The sequence below is a fragment of the Tenrec ecaudatus genome, chromosome 6, assembly GCF_050624435.1.
Source record: "Tenrec ecaudatus isolate mTenEca1 chromosome 6, mTenEca1.hap1, whole genome shotgun sequence".
NCBI lineage: Eukaryota > Metazoa > Chordata > Mammalia > Afrosoricida > Tenrecidae > Tenrec > Tenrec ecaudatus.
Genome location: NC_134535.1, coordinates 51639584 through 51667404, shown reverse-complemented (window position 1 = coordinate 51667404; position 27821 = coordinate 51639584). Strand labels below are relative to the sequence as shown.

At 39.9% G+C, this 27821-nt stretch overlaps 1 protein-coding gene and 1 non-coding gene across 11 annotated transcripts in view; both read left to right on the top strand.

The window, feature by feature from the left end:
- The window catches only part of NAV3 (neuron navigator 3), a 924907-nt gene that overhangs the window by 726128 nt on the left and 170958 nt on the right, over window positions 1-27821 (top strand). For all 10 annotated transcript variants that reach the window (XM_075551244.1, XM_075551243.1, XM_075551247.1 and 7 more), the window contains 2 exons: window positions 3956-4982; window positions 20467-20582. In XM_075551244.1, coding sequence (XP_075407359.1) covers window positions 3956-4982; window positions 20467-20582 — 1143 coding nt within the window. The remainder of the gene's footprint in view (window positions 1-3955; window positions 4983-20466; window positions 20583-27821) is intronic.
- Window positions 9372-9507, top strand: LOC142452198 (small nucleolar RNA SNORA2/SNORA34 family). The gene has a single exon (XR_012785229.1). It is a non-coding gene; the product is annotated as a small nucleolar RNA SNORA2/SNORA34 family (small nucleolar RNA).

Below are 27821 nucleotides of genomic sequence, written 5' to 3'. Positions count from 1 at the left end.
TATTCACCACTCCTTATCTAGATACTTGGCAAAGGCTGAAATCATTCACAGGGAGTAAAGATATTTTAGCCACTGGAGCTCTGGAAGCCCTGCTGTGTTTGCTTTTCTTAAATTAGTCAATACCCCGAATGTTTTTCAAAATGCCATTATGTTTATATATGAACCTAACAAATATCTTCACGTAGTCACAGGCATGGACACAACTGAAAACTTTACATTGGCAATGGACAAATATCAGTTTGTCATTTTATGTTAGATAAAATATAAGCTGTGTCATGTAAGTGTTTAGAATTTTCGGAGACTGCATTTTAATTTAGATTGCATTTGCAGCAGCCATCTCTTAGAAAAATCAATACCAGACTAGTCCCAAGGATTGATGATGCACAGATGCTGAACTCCTCCAGGCTGATATTCAGCTCCATTTCTCCCCACTCCTCCCTTGAATATACTCCCTCATGCCATTCTGTCCAACTCCTAGGGCCAGAGGACATGTTCGACTCCTGGCTCTTGCTGGTGAGGTGATGGGATCTCATCCCCTGCTCCTCAGAGGACTCATTTTATGCACAACAGATGGAACTGTGGGGAAACCTGTTCGTAATCATTCGCAGCAAATCCTCTTAGTATCTCTCCCAACTTCTTACAGGAACCATGCCGGGAAAAGTCATTGGGTGAGAGTTCCCATAAGTATTCAGAGTGCAATCACACTAGCATATAATCCGTCACCTTTTAAATGATACCCAAATGCAATAATCTAGTCTCCACCCCTGGACTGTATCTTATCTATGCACATGTGGCCTGGGGCCTCTGGCAGGATGGTTCCAATAGGCATTGGTCTCCCACTAGTCTTAATCGGCCAGGTTTTCCCCAGGACACTGGGAAAGCAGTTTTCCCCTCTCAGCTGTAGCAGATCATTTCTTACATCCATCACAGGTAACAGTAACCAGGATAACCATTCAACAAGAAGTGTGGTCTGATTTACACCCTCTACTAAAGATCATCCTATTCTATTCATTAGCTGACAGTGCTCTCCAAAATGGGATTAGAGCTACAGGCATATGAGGTCTAGAATTATAATATGTCACATAAGGATTATGACTGGAAAGGCCACCTTAATTGAAACTAACTCAGTATATAGGTTTTGCTAAATGAAAATGAGAAGTTTTAAAGGCTAGTCTAAAATATTATTGTTCATATAAATATTACATTTTTATATTATAAGCAACATTATTTTCAAAAAAGTAAAGCCTGCCACACTCAACATTAAACTAAAAATTTGACTTATTTTCTTATGTCTAAATTTTTCTCATTTCCTTTTTTGTGGATGAGTCTCAATCTTCTCTTATGAAAGTTGGTTCAGACTAGTATTCCATACCAATTGGCTTAATCCTATATTGTTTTCATACATATTGGCTTTTGTGAAGAAAACATATAAAAAGTACGTTTTATAGCTTAGAATCTATGAATATTTAATCAAATTTAATTAGCTCCTTTTAAAAATCATTTTATTAGGGGCTCATACAACTCTTATCACAATCCATACATACATCAATTGTGTAAAGCACATCTGTACATTCATTGCCCTCATCATTCTCAAAACATTTGCTCTCCACCTAAACCCCTGGCATCAGCTCCTCATTTTTCCCCTCCCTCAATTTTTATAAGGCTATCTGAGATAGGCCTCAACTAAACCCACATAGAAGAAACACAGCAGCCAGTGTGACCCAAGGATTATAAATAATATAATCTACATCTAAAGGAGGGCTTGACATCAGAGCTTAAAGTGTAAACACCTGGTTTGCAGAAGGCTGTGGATGACAGTGTAAGCCCAAAAATAATTGTCAAAGTCCACACATGAATTAAGTCTCCAGTGGATCCCTTCCCATCACAGTTGAGCAGCCTTGTTGTCAGACAGAAAGCGGTCAGTGTACACTTGGGTATGGCAGACAGAGGGCAAAATGTAATCTTTTATCATTGATCTTCCTTTTGATCTATTGCAAAGCTGTTTCCATTTAAAATGAAAGGGTGTGTGTGGGGGGGGGTGATACACATGGATGGAGTGCGTGGGGCGTCCCTTCTGGCCACAGACCTGGACTGTGAAGAGCCTTGTTAACATGCAGAATGCATTGGAGAGTGGGTTGCTGCAGATGCAGTTAGATGCAGCGCCCTGCCATTTGATCTCCCTATGATCCATTTGAATTTGTTCTACTTTTTAATATTTTCTGCTTTCTTCTCAGTCAAGGATTTTAATATGTTTTATTCTGTTATTCTTGTTGTGTTTGTTTGTTTTTTAATGCTTCTCTGCATATGAAATGCAGGATAGGCAAATCTATAGAGACACTAACCAGTTTAATAATGGTTCCTTGGGGACCTGGCAGGAGCAGGTTGGAGGGGAATGAGGAGCTAATAACAATGAATACAAGAAGGAAGACATGTTCTAACACTCATTGTGGTAATGATCGTACAACTTTTCTTGATGCGATTGAACTATTCCTTTATATGTGAATTATATGCCAATAAAATAGTTAGGAAAAGATTCTTTATTAAATACTTCTATTGAGTGTTTTATCAAAATATCTTTGCATCAACCTGTTAATATATAGAAACTTGCAGTTTATTAACTATATTACTTGATGATCCATTTTACTACAAATAAAAAGATGAGATAAAGAGACACACTGGTGGATAAAATTATTGATTAGGTGAGATGATGGCCCCAATTGCACAGTTCCCAAATGTCAGTATTCAAATCAAGATATTGTAATGCCAAGATCAGTTCTTTTTCATTCTATACCAGTCTTTCCCAATGAAGGCAATGGTATTTAGTTCTATATTATGTTATAAAAACCATTCTTTGATTTACTTGCTCCTTCTTAAATATAAGATTTGCAGCCAAATGTTAATTAGTGCTAGAACCACGATAAAAGTTCATCTTACAATGTGACTCTAAATGAAACAAACATGAGTGTGTTGTTAGGAACTCATTTGACTAAAGGATTTATCTACCTTTGACTCTCGGTAAGAGCTTGATTTTGTGTTGAAATATAAAGCTTGATCAAATCACTGCAGGAGGCAATGGATATATTGGTTAACAACATGGGCTCTGAAATCAGGCCAATAACAGACTGTGTGATCTTAGCAAGTTATTCAGTCATACTTTGTCATGGTTTTGTCATCTGTAAAATGATCATGTAGTACATATATTATAGGGTTTATATGGATGAATGTATGTAATGTATAATATATACAGCCTGATCTTGAACAACCTATATTCGATCTACAGAGTTGCACTGATGACCAGTATAGCTGCTTGATGCATAGCAGTTGCTAGACACTCATCTCTCATGCCCGTAACATGCAGAGGACACTGCCAGCACAGACAGGATAAGTGGGTATCTACCACAATGGCAGTCACCACACTAGCAGTAGAAAAAAATATCTGCTTGTAAGTGGGGCCCCCGTGTTCAAACCGAGTTGTTCAAAGTTCAGTGTTGAATACAACTGGTTACACTTAATTATTTTGTTATATTATGAGTTCTAAGGATTAATTTATATGTATGCTTGGTAGATTATTTGACTCCCTGTGATTAAAAGCAGTTTTTCAGTAGTCCTTTTGAAACAAATTTCTTTCGCAGAGCAGTATGGAATGCCCCGTAGGGGAAGAATGGGGTCGACCTCCTCTTTAGTTATTTCCGGCTAGCAGAGCCCGTTGGCTCAGTTATTTTAGGGAGGTGGAAAAGCTGTCTCTCAAGCTGTCTTTGTCTTTATTATATGCTACATAAATTAATCACATCACCACACTGATTGATGTCAGGCAGCATATGTGTTTCCTCTCAGATGAAAGATGTTTCCATGCCTCTGCAGTTAAGAAATAGTTTGTGGGGAAATAAAAATGATCAAAATGAATCATCATTTTCTTTCTCTCTCTTTTTTCCTGCTTTTTTTCTCTACTGTTCAGATTCCTCCAAAGGACCTCCACTCTCTTCAGGTGTAAATGGCAACATGCAGCCTCCCAGCAATTCTGGGCAGCCCCCTGCCTCAGCCATCCCTTCCCCTAGTGCCAGCAAGCCCTGGCGGAGCAAGTCCATGAATGTTAAGCACAGTGCCACCTCTACCATGCTGACCGTGAAGCAGTCAAGTCCAGCCACCTCGCCTACACCTTCTTCAGAGAGACTGAAGCCACCGGCCGCCGAAGGGGCCAAAGCAGCTCCCTCAGGACAGAAATCTATGCTGGAAAAGTTCAAGCTAGTCAATGCACGGACTGCATTCCGCCCTCCGCAGTCCCCCAGTTCAGGTCCCAGTGACGGTGGGAAGGATGAGGACGCCTTTTCGGAATCCGGCGAAATGGAAGCCTTTAGCAGTGGTCTGAATAGCAGTGGCTCGACAAATAGCAGCCCCAAAGCATCACCTAAATTGGCCCCGCCAAAAGCTGGCAGCAAAAATCTCAGCAATAAAAAGTCTTTGCTACAGCCAAAGCCTAAAGAGGAAAGGAACAGGGACAAAAACAAGGTTTGCACTGAGAACGCGGTCAAGGAAGAGAAGGATCAGGTGACCGAGACAGCTCCCAAAAAGACCTCCAAAATTGCAAGCTTGATCCCAAAGGGCAGCAAGACGACCGCAGGCAAAAAGGAAAGCTTAATCCCATCTTCGAGTGGAATTCCAAAACCAAGCTCCAAGGTGCCAACTGCAAAGCAAACCGTTTCACCTGGAAGCACAACAAGCAAAGAGTCTGAAAAATACAGGACTACTAAGGGGAGCCCTTCCCAGTCCATACCTAAGCCTATAACCACTGAGAAAGCAAGCACACCCAGCTGCCCCGCTCCCTTAGAGGGACGGGAGACTGGCCACGCTTCTCCCTCTGGGGCCTGCACCACGGCCGCTGCCCACAACAGTGGCCAGAGCACAGGGAATGGTGCTGTCCAGCTCCCCCAGCAGCAGCAGCACAGTCATCCGAACACTGCCACCGTGGCTCCGTTCATTTATAGGTAAGGCAACTGCTGTCTGTGCAGGGTGGCGGGCGAACACATTGATAGAGCTACATAGTCACAGTGGACCAAGGAAAGGTGCTAGTGTGGTATTTTATGTAGCCATTCTGGAATAATGTTTCATACTGAAGATACAGGCATATGATTTGGTAGGGGTGTGTGTGTGTATGTGTGTGTGTGTGTGTGTCTGTCTGTCTGTCTACAGGAAGACTTCCGATATGATCAAGCCTTATTCCCCCTTTCGGTCCCCTGTACTCTCAGAGGTGGAGGCTCCCCAAAGGTTAGTGAACAGAGACCATTTGTGAACACAGGCAAGGAGCAACCCAGGGGTCATGGATTTCTCTTTTGTTTGTTACTATTAGTGTCGTGGTCGCTAATCTTTTAAAATAATTTCCAGTTTACAAGCATTTACAGCTATTTTTCTTGGCCCCCGTAGAAGAAATATAATATAGTAGTTACGAGCTCAGGCTCTGGAATAAAAAAGATTTTGTGCCCAGCATGCTACTTGGCTGCTAGATGACTAGAGCAAGGCATTTAATGTCATTTACCTTCATCTTTCTCATTTTTCAAGTGGGAATAATTATATATACCTTGATTAGTTGGGAAGGTTAATAGATATAATGTACATAAAGTGTTCATTATATTGTGATGTATTGTAATTGCTTATTAAATTGTAAATGTTTTTAAGGTCCTGCTTTCCCAACTTTAAATTTATATTAGTTGTCCATAGCTAGGAATATTTTGCTAGGTGCAAGCAACTTACATATTTCATTTACTTTTGTGTTTTATTTACTCACTTTGCTTTATAATTCATTTTATTTTTTGTATACTATAAAGCTATAGCATATGTGTAATATCTTAAAACGTGAAACCTCCTTACATTGCTGTAAGAATGACAACCTTTATCTGTTGGTCTGTGACTTGTTTTAGCCAATTATTACTATAATTATTATTGGTTAAAACAATCATAGCTATGACTATAATTGCTTAGAACAGTTATTGCTGTGTCCCCAATTTTATCACCTGGTTTCTCAATGAGGAGAGGGCAGAGTAAGCAATCACGTTTGCCCCATTCCCATCCTTTAGGCAGCTCAGTAAGAGGAATGGGACTTCTGAGCAGGAAGCAGGATCTACTACAACCAAGAAACTGTGATGGCTATAGACTTAAAAGTTATATTGAAGTTGCATGATTTTTTTAAGAAAAATAATCTTAAATACCCACATGCACTAAAAAAGCTTAATTGTTTTTGTGAAACTTTACTCACCAAAATGAAGTGTCACATTTAATCTCTTGGTGCACTTTAATTCTGTCTTAGGATTCTAACTGCAGGATCACAGCATGTTGAACGTCTGTGCAGTTGGATCAGATGAGAACCCGTAGCTCTTTCTGTTTCTGAGGTCTGCATCTGACAAAACAGAATTTAGCCTATCAAAATCATAACCCACATTTAAATATCATAAGAAAATGTATGAAGTTTAAACTATGTCACACTCAACAAATTTGGATTTCAAATATATTCCATTTGAAAATATAACAAGCAAAAGGTACACCTCTCCCAACTCAGCAGGCTTCTTTCGATAAATAGTATCATATTCATTTACATGTTGTTTTGTTTTATATAACGTATCCAGTGAATACAAATTGAGGTAATTTTTTAACATATCTTTTGGTAATGTAATGCTTAAGTGTTACAAAGAAGCAGCAGCAGAGTTTAGTGATTAAAAATGTGGCTCCTGGAGTCCTGGACTAACGCTCACCTCTGTCCCATTAGTTACTTACTGTGTGACTTTGACAAACTCCCTAACTGTGCTCAATGTCTGCTTATTGTGTCGAAAGAGAAGGTTGTTAAAGTGAGATGATGCATCCAAGAAGGAAAGAAAACAGGCTATAAAGCTTAATATTTTCAGTCTGACACTGCCAGGAGCCAACTGTAGAACAAACCACACATTGCTCCTATGCAAGTTAAAAAGCTGGGGGCCTGGGGGTGGGTGGGTGGTATAATTGACCTATAAGAGTCAGAGAAAGACCTTAAGAATTCCAAACCTCTAAACTCACTTCCATTGGGTCAATGCCAGCTCAGAGTAGTCTTGTAGGTCAAAGCAGGCCTTGTGTAGTTGTGTATTTGTGAGACTGTCACCCTCTCTGGGAGTGGACAGCCCTGTCTTTCTTCCATGGAGAAACTGGTAGCTTCTACCTGACGACCTTGGAGTGAGCAGCCCAACATGTGTCCACTGTGCCGCGAGGATGGCTTTTGACCTTGAGGATATCCCACTCCAATTTAGAAACTACTTCAAGAACAGGGTTGATGTATTAGACACTTGTGACTGAAAACCAAATGAGTTGTGGATTGGCTTCAAGGACATCATACAGGAAGCAACCACCCAGTCATTAAAGAGAAAGAGAGAAAAGGGAAAAAGACTCTGAAACTTGCTCTTGAATGCTGGAGTAGCTCAGGTGAAAGAAAGGAAAGATGATGTAAAGGAGCAGAGTGGGAGATTATAAAAAGCCATTCAAGAATACAAAAGAAAGTATTATAATGTGCCCCTAAGGCTCCGTATATAAGTAGAAGTGTTCAATTGAAATATACACAATTTAAAAATATTTGAAGAATGAAATCAGGCCTGCCCTTTCACTTATTATTTTATTCTGTAAATACATATTGAATGCTTGCTATACATGAAGAATCAAGAAAGGAGTGAACCATTGCACTGATCCACCGTCTGCTCTCATTTTCTTTCTCTTGTCCATGTAGTAGGCAATACGCCGGCTCAAAATAGCTACATAGTGAAGCCAGACATATAGGGTTCCCTCTAAATGAAGCTGATTTGATTCCGTCAGACTTGAGAAACGTGAAAAATTACTTCTATCTATTAGGATCAGGAAAAGAGGCATTTTAGCTCCATTCTGAATGATACATGGGTTTGGACATGTAGAGAAGAGAGAGGCTGGAAGGGATAATGTAAAGCTTAATCAATCTTCTAAATAAGTAAAATAAGATATATAGGATTGTCATCAAGTAGGTCCGTTTTCTTGGAAGTTAATTATATGAGGATAATGGGAAATAAAGTCATGAAAATGGATTGCAGTTCAACTGTAGCAGAATGCCTTTGATGTCCGGTACTTGGACTCTCTGTGGGGTGGAGGGAGCAATATCAGGAAAATTACTGTGTCTTCAGTATGGGCAAGGGACTTGCTGTGTGAGAGATTACTGTGGGATAAACTACCGTATATACTCATGTATAAGCCAAGTGTGCTGAAAAACGGGTTCGGCTTATACACGGGTCAGTGGTACCCAAGTGAGGTGTAACATCTTGCTGCCTCCTCCCCCCCCCCAAGGTAATGGGATGAGCGCCCTTTATCTCACGGGTGATTGATTGCCATTTGTCTGCTGTTCATTCAAAGCCCTGCTGACACGGCAGGGCTCTGAATGTTTTACTCACATCTAACCAATCAGAGCCGTCCTATGATGTGGAAGGCTCCAATTCTCAGAAGCACTCGTAGTGATTCACTTAAACCAGCAGCTGAACTCGTAAGGATGTGTCTGTGGCTGCACTCTGTAGTCTCTCCCTTCTGGTCTCTGTGTTAATTCACATCCTGCATTCCCCCACCCACACGGACTCCCCTCCTCCTCCCGGCTAACACATCGCGGAGGTGGGGCAGGGGGCATTACCATGAAAGTTCTTTTTCAAAGTTGTGTTTTTTTATCCTATTAGAAATGGATACTCTTTAACCAAAACAAAAATGCCTGTCACATGAGGCTGGTTTCAAAATGAAAGTTGTGTCAAGAGCAGAAGAGAGCAATAACAGTATTGCAAGTAGGGAATTCAGTGTTGACAAAAAGCAAGTGAGGGAGTGGCAGAAAAATGAAGGCTGACTTGGAACAGATTCCAAAAGCTAAAAAAGCTGGTCAGGGTTTAATGTCTTTTTATGGGGTTCTAGAGAGTGAATTGCATAAATGAGTTATGGAGTGTCGTCAAAAGGGTTACTGCATAACACGCATGGGAATCCGCATACATGCTCTACAAATGGCTAAGGATGACAAATACAAAGCACCAGGCATGGAAAATTTTGCTGCGTCAGCAGGATGGTATACCCGCTTCTTGAATAGGTTTGGCCTACTATGTTTGAGACAAAGAACAAAGATTTCCCAGAAATTGCCACAAGACCTTGAAGAAAAAAACGCCATATGTCATTCCATGGGAGAAAAATGTGACACGCTACTTCCAAAAAGATCACAGCCATGGAAACCCTTAGGGAAGTTGAGCTCTGCTTTAAAGGGGCTACTATCAGGAGCAGTAGACTCCGTAGCAGTGTTTTGTTAATGCTTCACTAAGTTATGGTTAACTTAACAGCATGCAGCAACAACAAATGAAAAGGAAGAACAGTGTTTGGCCCTGAATCAAGGCTGACAGTTTGATGGAGCTGTTGGCTTCAAGCAGGAGCCTAAAGAAATGTCTTCCTATGGTCTGTTGGCCATTTCAGTACTTGGAAGTGTAATGGTCAATTCATTAGAAAGAAACATCTGAAAAGAAAAAAAAAAAGAAAAGGAAGAACAGTGTAGTAAGAAAAATAAAAAGAGTGGGAAGGAGGGGAAGAAAGGGGAAAGGAAAAACAAAGAAGCAAATGCTTCGTTTCATTTTGGAGAGTCTATCCTTCATGCTAAATTTCTCCTGGGAAGTTTCTTTGCGTTGTTGTTTTGTTTTTAATATTACTTTCATTCTCAGGGAGCGTCAAATATGTGTGAGGTCTTCATTGCCTCCTGTTTCCATACATAGTTTCTTCCCATTGTTTTTCCACTCTAGGCCCCATATCTGCAAAGGCATGTGTAGTAAAATGATAACTGGTTAATTAGAGAAAAGTGTCAGGTTTAATTGTTTTTGTAACCCTTAGGGTTTTTAATAACTATCCTCAATTAAATTTTTAGATAGTTGGAAATCAGATTTACAACCTTCTATTTTGAAACCTATGTTCATTTCCTTCTTTTGCAACAATGCCCCAAATGGCTTGGCCTAGGGCATAGGGAGCAGAATCATCAATGTAAGCATTTCACAAAAGCAAAACCAAACAGTCTTCGATAAGGCAAGACACTGTTATAGAGAGGAGAAAATAATCATGCTTCTTCAGCCCACTGATTAGAAGATAAGTTGGAGAGTGTCTGTATATACTCGATATTATAAGTTAAACTCTGTTCTCCCCAATTCAAGGAGGTCATCCTAACCACCTTGCTTGCCATGTGATTCTGTCTGGAAATAAAGAATTTCTTATTAAATAAAGCCATTTCAGTTTAGAGTAATCCTAAACCTGATTTCTAAGTTATTTTTAAAAGAGCACAAGGGAGGACAAACGACCTGCTAGGACCCACCTGCAAGCAAAGGAGCCACAGGGCTTGCTGTCAGAGATCAGAAACTAGCGGTCCATAGACGCCAACAAGTTACCCCCCTGATTCGGACGTCCATGCTTCAGAACTGTGAGAAAATAAACTTCGGTTCTTTAAAGCTACACACTGTGGTTATTTATGTTACTGTAGCATAGGTAACAAACATGCCTAGTCTGTAAAATTTAGGTCCAGGAAGACTTAACTCAGAGGTGTTCTTTCTTATTCTATAGTAAAATATATCTTACACAGTAACATTTTTGCTCCTCAAAGAAGATTTTGATTCTGCATAGGTGTGAGTGAAATTTCAGAGTTACCTTGGCAGGTATGGGAAACTGACACTTGATTGTACAAGTGTTCAGAGAGGCAAAGAACACAAAGCATTTGTGAAAATGCTTACTTACATGTTTTTAACTTTAGTTTATTTGTTGAACCAGTAGATTGAGTAGGCGGAACTGTGAATTTACAAAGATTGCAATGTAGAGTTTATGCTCATCATGCAGATAAAGCCTTTGTAATCCCTCCAGCTACTGTTAGAGATTCTATTGCAATTGTGATTTATGTGAACTGCACATAATTGGTCATCAGCACAAAGTACAAGCTTATTGAATTCTTGCCTTGCAAGCTAGTCTCTCCCTAGGCTTGATAGATAGCTGGGCACTGTGCAGCACTTTAAATTCCCTCCCACGGCTGTATTTTAGGTGGAAAACCCAGACACTGGTAGGAAGAGAAACTGTTACTTGGCTGCTGCTATGAGTAGGCATTCTCTCGGCAGAGAAATTTGATGAAAGACACTCTCTGTTCTAGATTTGCAAGGTTCACTGCCAGGTTGTTCAGTCACACGCTTGTCATTGCTATTTCTCCTGTTCATATTGTATTTTCAGAAAACTAGACGTAATTTCGAGCGTACAGAAAATTCAAGCTAGCATAATCTTCACCTGAAGCAACAGGAGACCTTCCAGTGCTGTTTTGAAAGTATCACTTTCACTAATCCAGAATGACATGTGGTACCCAGCTGTAATGTCTTTGTAATTTTCCAAGCCCACAACAGCTATTCAGCCTTTGTTTAACTCGTGTGACATTAGCACTTTAAAAGTCAGGCAGTTTATAAAATGTTTCTTAATTTGAGTTTGTCTGCTATTGCCTTATGATTAGCCTCACATTGCACTTTTTCTGTCGTTCTTCTGGAATATCACCGAAATGATGCTCCCGTTCTTCTCAATCGTCTCAATTGTGACAGAATGTCATTATTTCCCATGTTTGATGGTGTTGAATTTGAATTTGATCATTCGGTTAAAATGGATGTGCAAGGATTTTCTACTCTAAATTTACTTTCCTGCCATTTGTATTTAATATGTATTGTGTGGGAAGATATTTGAGCCTGCAAAAATGCCATGTATTGGCGTGTACAGTTTAGTATCCACTGATGTTACCCAAATTATTCATTCTGGTGCTTGCCATATGACTTTCTAATGTCATCTTGCCTTGTGATTTACTAATTGGTATGCTATTTTAAGAAGGATATTTTTCTCCTCCTCATTATTTATTCAAGGATTGCCTTGTGTACCCTAGTGGCCAGTCCCTGGATAGAGCAAATGGTTAATATGCTCAGCTGCCAGCTTAAAAGGTTGAAAGGTCAAGTACACCAAGAGCTGTCTTAAGAGAAAGTTCTACCACCAACTTCTGATAAATCAACCACTGAAACCTCTATAGAGCATGGTCCTACCTTTACATACCTCATACATGATATATCCATAAATCAACCTACTAGATATTGATTAGTCTTTATTTTCTACTTTATTACATGAGTTATAGTCATTGATAGCATTTTAAACGTTTTTCTGATTTTCCAGACTTGGCCATTCGGGTCTCCTGATGCTGGTGTCTGTATCCTTTCCCTATTCCCCGTCAGGCTTTAAGGACATTTCTCTTTGTGACACAGGTGTTTAGATCCCTCTTGTGCTTTCCTTGCCCTAAGCTTGGAATCAGTTATAATCAAAAGAGGCCTGATAACTTTCACAATAATTTGAAGTTGAATTTCTCCAAGTTCCTTTCCTTGATCACGGCAAAAGTACGTAATTTATATAGAAACTATCATAGGAAATATGTCATACAACTTGAAGTTAAGAGAGACTAAGTTGGCCCTTGTGACTCAAACTGCAAAGTCAACAAAGAGAAACCGGGTAGAAAAGTGCAATACCACATTTCAAAGATACGGGCTTCCAAGACAATATTGCCACCACTGTCCAGTCAGTTAATCAGACCGTATTGGCTTGTGTGGAACTGTGGTGCTGGAAGCTGTGCCAGAAATATTTCAGATGTCAACAGGGTCACATGGGGAGCAGGCTTTAGTAGAGCTTCCAGACTAAGGGCAGACTATGAGGGAGGACGAGGCTGTCTAGCTCTGGAGGATAAAACACTGGGAAGCTTATCCGTAGCAGCAGACCATTGTCAAAAAAAGTGCCTGAAGTTGAACCCCCCCAGGCGGCAAGTCACTCAGAATACTGCTGGGGAACAGCTGCCTCCTCCAAGCAGAACTTGATGGTGTGTACAGAATAACGCTTCCGGGACCTTCACTGACTGGCGGGACATTATTCAAAGTGAGAAGCATAGTGACAAAATCTGATTAATCATTGGCAATTGGAATGTATCCAGTATAAATATAGGAGAATTGAAATTCATTAAAAATGAAATGGAACATGTAAACATCAGCATCTGGGCATTAGTGAGCTGTAATGGACTGATGTTGGTTAATTTTGAACAGATAATCCTATGGTTTACTCTGCTGGGAATGACATGCAGGAGGAATGGTGCCACATTCATCATCAAAGAGGAAATTTCAGGATCTGTCTTGAAAAGAAATGCTATCTGTGATAAGATCTCTATCAGTCTACAAGGAAAGCCAGTTAATGATTATTCAGATTTTTACACCAACCACTAAACATAGAGATAGCAAGATGGAAGAATTTTAACAAATCTCACTCTGAAATTGAGCTAAGATGCAGTCAGGACACATTGATAATTACTGGTGATTGAAAGACATAAGTTGGAAACCAAGAAGAAGGAGCAGGAGTTGGAACATGTGGCTTTAGTGATAGAAATGAAGCTGGAGATGGCAGGATAGAGTTTTGTAAGAGCAATAACTTCATCATTGCCAATACCTTCTTCAACATACATAGCAACTATACATGTGGACCTTGTCAGGTGTGATACACAAGGATAAAATTGTCTACATCTGTGGGGAGAGTCAAAAGAGAAGCTCAATATTACCAACCTAAACAAGGCTGAATCTCAATGTAAAACAGACAATCAATTGCTCATAGATTCAGGCTGAAGTTGAAGAAAATTAAATTCACAAGAGCAAAAATAAAACCTTAGGTGTATCCCACCTGAATATTTAGAATATATCAAGAATAGATTTTACTCATTGGACACTAGTGACAGACGACCTGATGAGCTGTGGAGCGACAAGACCATCATACATGAAGAAAGAAAAAGACCATTGAAAAGACAGGGAAGGAAGAAAAGACCAAAATGGTTGTCACATGAGACGCTGAAACTTGCTCTTGAAAATAGAACAGTTAAAGCAAATGGAAGAAATGATGAAATAAAAGATCTGAACAGAATATTCCAGAGGGCAGCGCTAGAAGAAAAAATATTATGTTGAAATGTACAAAGACCTCAATTTAGAAAGCAATAAAGGTAGAATATGCCTACCATATTTCAAGCTGAAAGAAATGGAAAAAAAATCAAGCCTCAGTTTTCAATAGTGAAGGATTTTATGGGAAATATATTGAATGAAGCTTCATATGCTTCAATATATGAAAGAGACTTTGGCATCAGATCTGGAGAAAGGTTTATTAACAACCTTATGATATGCAAATGACACAGTCTTGATTCCTGAAACCAATGAGGGCTTGAAGCACCTACTGATGGAAATCAAAGATACAGCCTTTAGAATGAACTACAAAGATTTCACTTGGAGATTAAGGTACACCTGACCCAGGCCATCTTAATTTCAGTCTCCTAATATGCATGTGAAAGTTGACAAATGAATAAGGAAAACCACGGAAGAACTGCTGCATTTTAATTTTGGTGTTTGTGAGAAATTTTGAAAGTGCCACAGACTACCAGAGAGGAAACACATTTGCCTTCAAAGAAGTACAGCCATAGAAGCAAGGGTAGCGAGATTTTGTCTCACACAATTGGGACATAATCTCAGAAAAGATTAGTCACTGAAAAGGACATACTCCTTGGAAAAGCAGAGGATTCAAGACAAAGATGAAGATAAGATAGGCATGGGAAACAAGCCCAAGGACAAAATAACAGGGCCCTGGGTTCCAGAGGGAATTTGGGGAGGATGAGGTGGGGCACAGGAGTGGTGAGCAAACAGCGCCATAGACAGGGGACAGCTAGGGAATTCAAAATCAACAACAAGGGGCACATAGAGATCCTGACGGTGTTGGTGCAAAAGCAATCTAGCTGAGAGGAGTTACCAAGGGGCAGGAGAAGGGTGAGCATGACGGTGGGGCAGCAGGAAGGTAAAAGGAAACAGAGGAAAGATCTAGGAAGTAAAGCTATGTATAGAGGTATAAACATAGGTGTGTACTTATGTAAATATATTAACTCATGAAAATAGAGGTATTGGCCTATATATATATTTATATGGCAATACACTGAGGTAGTGGACAAACTTTGGGCCTCTGCTCAAGCCCTGCCTCAACGCAAGAACACTTTGTTCTAACAACCTGGTATTCTGCGATGCTTACCGTCACACCATGATCACCAAAGACAAAACGGGAGCATAAGCATGTGGTGATGAAAGCAGATGATGCCTGGCTATAAAAAGATATAGAGTTATAGAGTCTGGGGTCTTAAAGGCTTGAAGTTAAATAAGCAGCCATCTAGCAGAGAAGCAACAAACCCACATGGAGGAGGCACATCAGCCTGTGCGGTCATGAGATGTTGACAGGATCAAGTAACAGGCATCAGAAGACCCAAAACAAACAACCAAAAACATATTGTTGAGAATGAGGTTGGTTGGGGCAGAGACGCAAAAACCATCTGTAGACACCGGGACATCCCTTACAGAAGGGTCACAAGGAAGGGGTAAGTCAACCAGGATGCAGTATAGCACAGATGAAACACACAAATTCCTCTAGTTCCTTGAGGCTTCCTCACCCCCCACTATCAATACCCCAGTCCTGCCTTTCACTGCGGTCTAGGCCAGAGCATGTACACAGGTACAGAGAAGAGGTAAGAGCTCATGACGGAATCCAGGAACAGAAATGGGAGTAATAATACCAGGAGGGTAGAGGGAAGGTGGGGAGAGGAGAGGAGAAAGGGGGAACCAATAACAATGATCCATGCATAACCACACACCCCTACCCCCCAGGGGGATGAGCGACAGGAACCTTGGGGGAAGGGAGACTGCAGTAGGTGTAAGATATGAAAATAAAAGTAATTTATAATTTATCGAGGGGTTACAAGGGTGAGGCAGGGAGAGAGAGGGTAAAAAGAGGAGATGATCCCAAGGGCTCTAATAGTAAATGTTTAGAAAATGATGTGGCGGCATATGTACAAATATGCTTTTAAAAAAACAAAAGGAAGACTGTCAAGGAGATGCCTTGACATTGACTGATCCCATGGACTCACTCATGTCAACAAATATTAGCATGGGTTGACCCAGCATGGGCAGGGTTTGGCACATACAATCACTAGGAGTTGAAACCTACTCAAAGGCACCTCACCACAACACCCCAAATCTGAGCTATCCAAGTGCAACTGCATTTTAGTGAAGAGCTTCTCAGATGGGAATTATAACAGAGGTTTAGCAAATGGAATTGGATGTTAAGATTCATGTACTGACAAAGGTAGTCACAGATCTCTTATGAGGAATGTACAGATGTGCTTTATACAATTGATGTATGTATATGTATGGACTGTGATAAGAGTTGTATGAGCCCCTAATTGTTTTAAAAAAATTTTTAAAGAATATACTAATAATAAATTCTCATTTTGCATAAAAAAACTCTTAGGTATTTTGTACATTTTGCCTACTTTTAGGATTATTGTTTTGAGTATTCTCTTTGCCTAAAGCACTTTAGGAGTGTTCCTTTTCTCTATTCAGATTTTCTTACCGATACAATGAATCTGTATCACTGAGATGTTGCCACAGATATTCTGGCTCCTGTGACTATTGAGTGCCGTCTGCCATCTAAAAGGGTCCATTTGGTATTCGACTTTCAACAACAGTCTCAGTGAACTACTTAATGTGGCTTGGCTTCCGAAAAATGTATCCACAGAGACTGAAACAGTCAGATCTGTAGCCTAAACCTGGCACATAGCCAGTTCACCAAGGCACCCAGCAGGTTCTCTCAGCCCCGTTGGCAGGCAGCCAGTCTCCTTCCCTGAGGACCCTGATCTCACTACCCACTTTCGTTTAAACTTCTTGAGTAAGAAAAGGCTTTTGAAACCATCAGAGAATATGCTGCCCGTGGTTTGGGGAGAAGGCAGAGAAGGCAGTCAGAGAGGTACAGTGGCCTGACTCGGACTTACGAAACACATGTGAAGAGATTTCGGTAAACCAGGAGATATGAGAGAGCCTAGCATCCAGAGGGGGGTGGGGAAGAGACTACAGAAAATCACGTAGACGATATATTCTCCAGGTTTTAATATTGTCTCTATATTATTGCGCCTCAAAAGAATGCACTTTGAGGGTTCTGAAAGTCATCACAGTTGAGTATAAGCTCAACTGTGCGGGGCACAACGTTTTTGTTTGCTTGTTCTAACATATGGCTCACTGAGGTTCTATAACTTGCTTAAGGTCACATAATTTAATAACTAGTGAGAGAGCCAAGTCTGATATAGTCACAGTTATACTATGTCTGCTTCTTTCTGGACAGCTTTCCCACCAACACTACACCCCTAAGGTTCGTGCTTCTGGAACGACTTTAATGTAAAGGACATGTAGTAGGTAGAGGGCAGGGTAAAACATGTTTTTGCTACCATGCCCCTTTTCAAAACAGTCCGATTTTCAGGTAAAGGGTTGAGTCTTCAGCACAACTTTCCTTGAGGGAACAGTTCCATCTTTAACAAAGAGTTAGTGATATTGTGTGACAACCAAGGGGAACTATCAATTTGGCAGTTATGGTTAACATCTGAAATTCAGAGAAAAGTTCTGGGTATAGATACATCTTATATGATTATATGTGTGATGTACATAGGGTTATATGTCACATAAATCTTATATGATTATATAGTTGCATTGTATGAAATTCACATGTGAATATACAATAACTAAAGCAAGACTGTGACTTCAATCTACTAAGGTTATTGGAAAGAATGAAACTGGCAGGAGTTTAGGAGGTTGCTTTGAGGGTGTCCAACATCTTTTTCTCTGTTCCCCTTCTTTATGCTGCTCAAGACTAACTTATTGAGTAGAGGAGGACAATGAGGGAAAAGTCACATCAAGTACCAAATTCTGTCTTAATTACCTGTCACAGAAATAGCAAAAGTGAATGTCTTTAAATAGCAGAGATTAGGTTTTCCCCAGTTATGAGGCTAGAAGTCTGAATTCAAGACACTGACTCCTCAGGAAGCCTCTTTCTCTGTCAGCTCTGTGAGAATATGCTTCTGTCTTTCCCACGAGTCCTTGGGGTTCTTTGATGAGTGCTTATTTTGGTGTTTAATCTTCTCCTTTAAAGTAATTAGTTTCTGACTCACCATATACTAATTTCCCAAACACAAAACAAAACCCACTTCCATCAAATCAATTCTGAGTCGCAGAAACCCTGTTTTTGCCGCTCTAAATCTTTATGGGAGCATATCCCTGCATCTTTCTCCCAAGGTGTGGCTGGTGTGTTTGAGCCCATAAACATTCCACTATCCAATGCTTATCTGACTGGGCCACTAGGTTCTGTATAGCCTTATTAAAATAACAAGAAAAGCTGGTTCCTAAACAAGATGACATCTACAAATAGAGGAACTAGGATACCAACATATATTTTGGCAGAACACTATTCAGTCTTTAACACAATGCCCTTTTATTTATGACTCAGAACCATGTAGTCTAGTTGTTGGCCAAAGCCCCTTGTCATTGAGTATATTCCAACTCACAGCAATGCTACAGAAAGGTCAGAAATACAAAAAAATAGCTTCTAGAGGAAATGGAGGACAAACTAGATTATTTTCGTGATAGAAGCCAAGGTAGGATTGTCCCATGAAGGGTGGAATATTTAACACTCTTGATTACTATCCTTATATCAAGTAAGGTGAAGACCAAAATGTTTGCTAGTTTTGGCAACATTGAACTTTTGCTGACCTTGGTGCTAAGTCCTGTCACTTGAATAGTCTCCAAACCAAACTGAACTCATTGTCATTGGATCTGCACGCCAAGCTGCTCACTGCAGGTCAGCATTTCAAAATCTCTAGCCACAAACACAAATATACACCTGCATACACACAAATAGATACTCATGGGAGAAAAATGAGGCTTTCTACTCCCATAAAGATTTATAGTCGCAGAAACCCAAAAGGGCAATTCTACTCTGTCCTATGGGGTTACTATTAAATGAATAGTCCATCCTCTTAATTTTCCAATGCATCTTATGCTTAGAGCAGCCCTGTTGGCATAGTTGTTAAGTATTGGATTACTAACCACTAGGTCAGCTGTTCAAAACCACCAGCTATTCTGGAGGAGAAAGATGGAGCTTTCTACTCCTATAAAGAGTTACAGTCTTAGAAATTCGGAAGGGCAGTTCTACTCTGTCCTTTAGGGTTGCTATGGGTTGGCTGTCTCCATGGCAGTGAGTTTGAAGAGAGTTTGTGTATACTTAGTTTTTAAGGTAGGGTTGTATAAGATCATACTATCAGACAATAAAAAAATTAAGGAAGCCAAAGGACCGCTCTGTACTGAAATTCCTATATAACTCTTCTATACTCACTAGGCTCTCTAGAGACTTTAGATCTGTGAAATAAGTATCAAATGTTTCTGCCATCAACAATCAGCTGTTTTATCTCAAACAAAACCAGAATTCATAAAATAGAAAAAAACACTTTAAAGATGATTCAGAAAACATGTAGTTAGTCTCAATAGTTCCTTGTCAGTGAGAAGTATTTCATGATCACTTGCCATGGATTGAACAGAGCACAAGAATGGGTTTTCCAGGACGAATGAGAGTCTACAGAGAAAGCAGCCAACATACTATGCTATCTTAGCCGGCCTCTTTCTGTCTCTGAACAGCTCAGACTGGCTATTTAAGCATGTAGTTTGTTGGATCAAATATATGTACATTTTGAAGAAAGGGTTTCTTAAAATTGTTGCTTGTGTTTTGAAGGAAGAAATAATAAGTAAGATTGGAATATACAACGTGTCAGCCACAAATACACAACCATGCATGTACACAAACCAGGATAAAACATTCAATAGGCAATTGTGAAAAATGGAAGTTTGGTTTTGATTGACTTTGATATTTCTGAAATCTTTGACAATTGAGCTATTAAAGTCACTTTCATTTCCTAGAACAAATTCCGTACGTATTTTCCACGTATTTTGCTTTTTTAATAAGGTATTTTAAGCCATATATGCATTTTAAATAAAAAACATGTTTATGATTTCATCTCTCTGAAAAGCACAATACTAAAGATATTATTAGAAATAATTACTGTAACAATACAGAAAATATAATAATTCAAAGTAAGATTTTCACAAGAAAAATGACTTTAAGATTTCATTCTTTTATCAGTTGTTTTCACAGCACAATTTGTCAAGGGTTTCTATGAAGCAGAAAGTAAGAAAGGTCTTTTCTAGTCTTAGGCCCAAAATGTAATCCACTTTTAGTAATTTGAAATCTTTAAATGTGAAAGGTCTAAGAAAGATGTTTTAACATCTCCTTCCTTCCTTGAATTGTATATAACAGTAATAAAATTATGCTATAGCTAGACAATCCTAAAACATTCCAGTTATATAAAAGTGCTTACTTTCCTTGATAAAAATGTTTAATAAGTTGATTTTTTTTTTGGTTGTTAAGCTCTGAGAGAGCTTCCACACTGATGATGAGTGACTGGCAACTGTCATTTCTCTTTGTTCCTGTCTTGCTTATTTCCAGAGCACATTCAGAAAATGAAGGTACCTCTTTACCATCTGCTGACTCCTGCACCAGCCCTACTAAAATGGACTTATCATATAGTAAGACTGCTAAGCAGTGCCTGGAGGAGATATCTGGTAAGTAACCATATTTCTGATGAGATCAAATTTAAGAATGCTTGCAATCCCTCTGTAAATTATTGTATTAAATCATATTTGTGTGATAATGTCTTATGCAAAAAATGGATTGTTTACATCTATCTTACGCAGACCAAAAATCAAGCCAAATACACTGTCACTAAGACAATTTCAGCAAAGAGCAACCATTTAGATCCGGGTAGAACTGCCCCCAAGACTGCAATCCTTGTGAACACTGACTGCCAAATCGTTCTCCCCTGGAGCAACTTGAGTTTATAAATTACTATCCTCTCGGTTCATAGCAGAGCACTTAAGCCACTGTGTCACTGGGGCTCCTGACACCTTATGCATCAGAGATTTTTTTAAGTGTTGGCAAGTTCTGCTTTAGATGATTTATTTATGTCTTTGTAAAAAATATCTTTACTTTTCTAAGTTGAGGTTTGAAGTCACTATATCCATCAGTCAAGCTGAATTTTACATTTTGAACAGACTTCTTGTTCATAAAACATCTCTTGGATATATTTAACAATTGAAAATTATAGTAAAGATCATGTATTAATTTAAAATTTTCATAGCTAATCTGAACCTTGTCCTATCTTTAATTGTATATTATTTAGAATATCTCTACTTGTAGATTCCTAATATACAGTATGTAAACATGCATTTTATATAAGTAAGAAAAAATTTATATACAACTTAAGAGAGGTTGTAATATATTTAATGTATAAAACAAGGTTCTCTGGTGAACCCTATGTTTTTCCTGCCCTTATTATGGGCCATGAAGTTGGTTCTGACCCATCGCAACCTTATGCACCCCAGAAGGACACGCTGCCGAGTCCTGTGCCGTCCTCCTAGTTGTTCCGATGCTTGAGCCTATGGTTGCAGCGACCATGTCAGTTCCTTTCCTTGAGGGCCTTCCTCTGTTTCGCTGCCCTCCTACCTCACCTCTCACGAGCTCCCTGGCCATCCTTCTTCTAAAACAGGTCGGTTCATCCTTTTAGCAGTCTATGGTGCGTTCAGTAGTCATCCCAGGACCTCAATTGATGTTCATAATTTCTTCTTCAGTCTTCCTTATTCAGTGTCCAACTTTCACACATATATGAGGCAGTGGAAAATACCTTGGCTTGGGTCAGGCATACCTTAGTCCTCAAAGTAACATCCTTGCTTTTCAATATACTCTAAAGAGATCTTGTGCAGCAGGTTGACCTACTGCTGCTTCCATGAGCACTGATTGTTGATTCAAACAAGGAAAATCCTTGACAACCTTAACCTCCGTTTACATCATGTTACCTCTTGGTCCAGGTGTCAGGATTTGGGTCTTCTTTACATTGAGTTATAATCCACTGCAATCCGTGATGTATGTCAGCAAGTGCTTCAGGTCACCCTCACTTTCAACAAGCAAGGTTGTGCAATCTGCATATGGAAGATTATTAATAAGCCTTCCTTCAATCTTGATGCTACACTCTTCTTCACATAATGCAGAGTCTCTAATGAGATGCGCAGCATACAGATGGCAGAAGTATGGTGAGAAGATACAAGGCTGATGCGCCCTGTTCCAGATTTTAAAACAAGCAGCATTCCCTCTGTGCGCACAAGTGTTTCTTGAGCCACGTACAGGGTCCATGTGAGCACCATGAAAGGTTCTGGATTCTCATGGACCTCAAGGCTATACATGGTCTTTTAGGGTCCACACAGTGAAATGCCTTTGCATCGTCAATAAAACACAGGCAAATCTAGTTCTAGTCTCCTCTGCTTTCCACCGAGTCCCATCTGACATCAGCAAGGATATCCCTGCCCCAAACGTCCTCTTCTGAATCTGACCCGAACCTCTGGCGACTCCCTGTCAAGGTACTTCCACAATTTTTGTGGGGTGATCTTCAGCAAAATTTTACTAATTTTCCCAATGAATGACAAAAAAATAAACAAGCCTTCATTGCCATCGATTTGATGCCGACCCCTCGGGCCCCTTATAAGACAGGGCAGGACTTTCCTTTGGAGGTTCTGAGACTGAAACTGTTGGCGATCTAAGAAAGAATCTTCCTTTCTCCAAAAGAGTTGTTAGTTGTTTTGAACTACCTCCTTTGCAGATTGCAGCCCAAAAGATAGCCATAATGCCATCAGCACCCTAAATATCAATAATATTGTTCTGTAATTTGAGCATTTTGTGGGGTCACCTTTCTGTGGATTGGAGACAACGCTCAGCTGAAACCTGTTCACTTTGGTTGACCTGCTGGCATTTGAAACACCAATGACATAACTTCCAGCATCACAGCAACACACGAGCCACCACAGTAGGATAAGTGACAGACAAGGGATGGCATGTTATTCCGATGATCCAGGTAAGTCTGAGTCTGGATGGAAGATATTTGCTGAACTGTTGTTAGGTTGCTGAAGTTCCATTGAGTCAGTTCTGACTCACAGCGACCTTGTGCATAACAGAAGGAGCCATTACCCTACACCGTCCTCATAACATATCTACTCGTGTATAAGCCAAGTTTTTAGCACATTTTAATGCAATTTTTGTGGTAAAATTAGGTGCCTCGGCTGATATTCAGGTCGGTTTATACTCCAGTATATACAGTAATTGTTGCTATATTTGGATTCATTGTTGCAGCCACTGAGTCAATCCATCCTGTCCACGTTTCCCTGCCTTTCTACTTTCCCAAGCATGATGTCCTTGTCCAGGGACTGGCCTCTCCTGAAAACATGTCCCAAGTATGTGAGATGAATTCTCACCATCCTCGTTTCTAAGGAGCATTCTGGATGTACTTTGTCTAAAATAAATTTGTTTATCCATTTGGCAGTCTGTGGTATTTTCAGTATTCGTTGCCAGCACTATAATTCAAATGCATTGATTCTACTTCAGGCCTCTTTATTCAATATTACTATATATAGGCCTGTTTTTAAATATATTTTATTGGGGTCCTTACACCTCTTTTAACAATGCATACATCAGTTATATCAAGCACATTTGTATGTATGTTGCATAGTCCTATTGTTAAGCAGTATCAGGCATCTTAGCAAGAGTCCCTCTTGACACAGTGGCATACGTGCTCCGCTGCTAACCTAATGGCTGATAGCTCAAACCTGCCCGCTACCCCACTGGACAGACATATGGTTCTGTGCTTCTGCAGAGCACATCGGTGTGCTTACAAGCACCTATGAGGGAGTTCTGCTTTATCCTGTACGCTAAGGAGAGATAGAATATAAGGCATTTTATTAGTTTCTAAGTATATAATTACTTAAAGATAGAGTTAAGTCTGAAATTCCAAGAAATTCTCACCTAGTCCTTGTGTATTAACAGCTACATCCAAGGGGAAAATAAGGTAAACCAAAACCTAAATGAACAACAAAAGATCTTTTCGATTCAGTTCTTCCTACATTATTCCTAGGACCGAAAGATTGCTTTTTAGTTCATGGCAGGCCAGAACTCTCATGGTGAAGGCCTGAAGCACACCTTGGCAATCATTGTTCCCACTGCAGGATCCACCTGTGGGTGTTGACAATGACAAAAAGCAGGTCAAGGCTAACTCTGGGAATTTCTATCAGTGGCATCAGTGACACCAGAAGTTTCAGGTGAAGATTACAACAAAGGCCCCGTTCAGGAGAGGGGTGGAAATAGTTGATGTAATGATGAAGCTGTGGGTCGTCTTTGTAGATTCTTCACAATACTTGGGAGAAATGCGCCATGTGGCTTTCTCACAGCTGCGGGCAGTTCCACGGCCAGAATGCTGCTGCTTCTTTATTGCGACCTGATAGTTTATAAGCCTAGTATGTCCTGAGGAAGCATATGCTTCCCAAATTTGTTTGCACATGAATGCATTCAGTGCGTGTAATTGTGCCTGCAAAGTTCCAGAGCTCAATCTGTGGGAGCATATGCACGTAGGGTATCTTGAAGTACATTGTTTATATGAAGTGCACAAGGGAAATATTGCTTTTAGAAGTTAATTTATCATTGAGTATCTCTGATTATACGTATAAACTGTATTTTATTTTCCACAGTCTTACTCTATCTACCATCTTATTTTTCTGTAGCCCAAGCTATTATTTTCATTCATTTCCCCATGTTTTATAGAATAATTAACAGTATATAAAGTATATGGTAATAATTTAATGGAGTTATTAGAAGACATCATATTTTCTCGTGATAATGATATGTTTATATAGAATCACAGATTTGATAGTGTGGCTTGTATAGACATATAATAAAACAACACATAAACATAGAAGTGAGGCTTATCTGAGTGTGTTTTTTCCTGCTGCCATCTGTTTAAAATTAGTTTATTGTGTGGTAATAAAATAACCTTCAATGCAAAGTTCGGATTGTGTACACAGAGGACAGTGTTTATTTGCTGAATGGACTCTCCCTGACAGTGACCCCAGGTGCTACAGAACAGAGCGGTTCCATAGGCTGCCTCCCCAGAGCAGATTGCCAGATCTTTCTTCCATGGTATAACTGGAAGGGTTCAAACTGCCAAAGGTGAGGTTAGTGCCTGAGCACACGCGAATTTTACCCTAGGGACAAAGAGTAAGTTGTAAGTTGACTATTATATTTGAAGAAATCCTGATGAGAGGGCACTAGTGAAGCCAGTAATTTGACCATAATTATCATATAAAATAGGATTGAACATCCTCCTTTTGTTTCAATTTTAGTCTTTGTATCACCTGTACTCTCTAATAATCGCTCCCTTAGTGTTTGGGGATTTCGGTATTCATATAGATGATCCTGCCAACACCGTGGTCTCTCTCTCAGCTGCCTTGTCCACCAGCCCTCCGGAGCTGCCCTAATTTGGTCATATTTTATAGCTGCTCATGATCAGCAGGTCCAACTTTTCCATGAATTTCACCTCATGCATTCTTCTCTCATGGACTACCACCTCATATCTTTTGATTATTCTTCCTTTAAACTCGGACTCTACCAATGGCTCCACTACGATTTTGAACTCATTGACGACTCCAAAGGTTTACTAAAAACAAAACAAAGTTCACCGTATATTCGGATGCCTGGCGACCCTGTAGGACAGAATAGTGCTGCTCCTGTGAGTTTCCAAGAATGTGACTAGCTACAGGAGTAGAAAGATTTGTCTTTCTCCCACAGAGCTATTAGTGGTTTTGAACTACTGACCCGGTGGATAGAAGCAAACAGGTTTACTATGCCTCGCCACATCCTGCACTTTCTTGCACTTCATTCAGGCAGTTAAACTCCTCTGGTTGTGAATGTAACTCTCCTTTTGCTTTCATACCTGTGATTCCCGTGTGCCTCTCCCCCTCATTGTACTCATTGGATCAAGTCACAGACCTGATAACATTTCCCTTTCTATCTGTTTCCCACCTGCGGTGAGTGATCACACATATGCTTATGTGGCTTACTTTAAATTAGTGACCACCGACCTCAAGGGAATACTTAAGGCTATCCCAGGGGGAGTCTTTAAAAGTAGATCGCCGATCTACTTACTTTTTCAACATCTTAGAAGGCAATTCCACACCTTTCATTTCTTCCCACATGTACTCTTCTACATCTCATTTCGGTTTAATTAGCTGAAGATTTGGTTGTCCACATCACTGGAAAAAAGGGTGGCAGGACCTTTACAAATCTTTATGAACAGACAAGCCGCCACGTGGACGCGTGTCCAGAGATTCTCTCCATTCACTCGGCATTTTCATTAGAATGTCAGCTTTCCCTGACCCTGCAAGGTACTGAGGGAAATAAGTCAGATGGAATGGTGCAGGGCTCTTTGAAATAGAGCAAAGCCTTATGCTGCTCAATGGCATTGTCACACACTTCCATTATGTACAGTAATCGGGATGTTCCATTATGTACAGTAATCGGGATATATATATATATATATATATATATATATATATATATATATATATATATATATTCCTTATAGCAACATCCTGATCAAGGGTCCCCTGTCCAAGTGCGGGAGGTCTTCATCGTTTACATGGATACCATGTGTACCAAGGAACTGTGGGTAAGAGAATACAGAAGGACTTGAGTCTGGGGCTTACATAAACTGGTGGGTCTATTGCATGGAAACTGGATGCACAGAAGCAAGTAGAAGGGTGATTCAGGGGATGGTGTCTTTGCTTCGGTGCCAGCAGAGAGGACATCTGTGACTGGGGGGTGCCATATTCAGGTGCAAGCAGCATGAGTGTTCCTGGTTCAAAGTGTACACTATTTCCCCCCTCTAGCTACAGGATTGTTTCTGTACCAATAAGTAGATTTCTGTACAATTAGTTGTGGGGACACAGAAAGTTATTCAAAGTGAGCTGAGAACAGAGACAAAATCTTCTCGGACAAAGAGAAGGAACCCATAAAGTGAGCCCCAAATTGGTACCTCCTTATCAGAAAAAACTCAAAATTTCAGCTCAGGCAGCCTGAATAGAAATAATAAAGGCAAAGCACCCTTCCCATAAGACCTCAAATTGTCTTTCAAGTATTGTCCAAAGTTATCTCTTCCTCGTTATAACACATTCCTCCAAAGAAGAGTCTTCAATCACTGTCACTAATTGCTCTCATCTCTGATAAACCAACCCCAATTGGGCTTTCAGCTCTCTTCCGCCACTGAAAGGCTTTCTAAAGTAACCAGTGATGTCTGTCTATAGGGCCAAATTCAAGGTCGCATTCTTCTTATTATTTTATCTCTCAGCAGTGTGGGTTCTCTTCTGGGAAACTTTCTTCCTTGGTTCCCAGGATATCACATTCATTTATTTTCCATTAACCTCAACATACTCTCCTTTTTCAATTTCTTTTTCTGGTTAATCCTTGTCTCGCTGGTGATTCTAAACCACCGACTGTAGCCAAACTCGTAACCAGTATACAACAGAGAGTAACTAGTACTCAGATGAAGAGATTGACATGGGCAGAAAAGAGAATATATACCATAGTTAGTCAGTCTTTATGCTGAGCAAATAATCCAAGACAAACAACTATATGAAGGAGAACATAGCATCAGAATTGGAGGAAAACTTATTAGCAATCTTTAAAATGCAGCAGACTAATACACAGCAGACTACCTTGTTCGCTGAAAGCCAAGAGCAGGTGAAGCACTTACTGATGAAAATCAAAGACTACAGCATTCAGTATGGATTACACCTCAACATAAGGAAAACAAAAATCCTCACAATAAGACCAATCAGCAACACTATGATAGATGAAGAACAGATTGAAATTATAAAGGATTTTATTTTACTGGGATCCTTAATCAATGCTCATTAAAAAGCAGTCAAAAA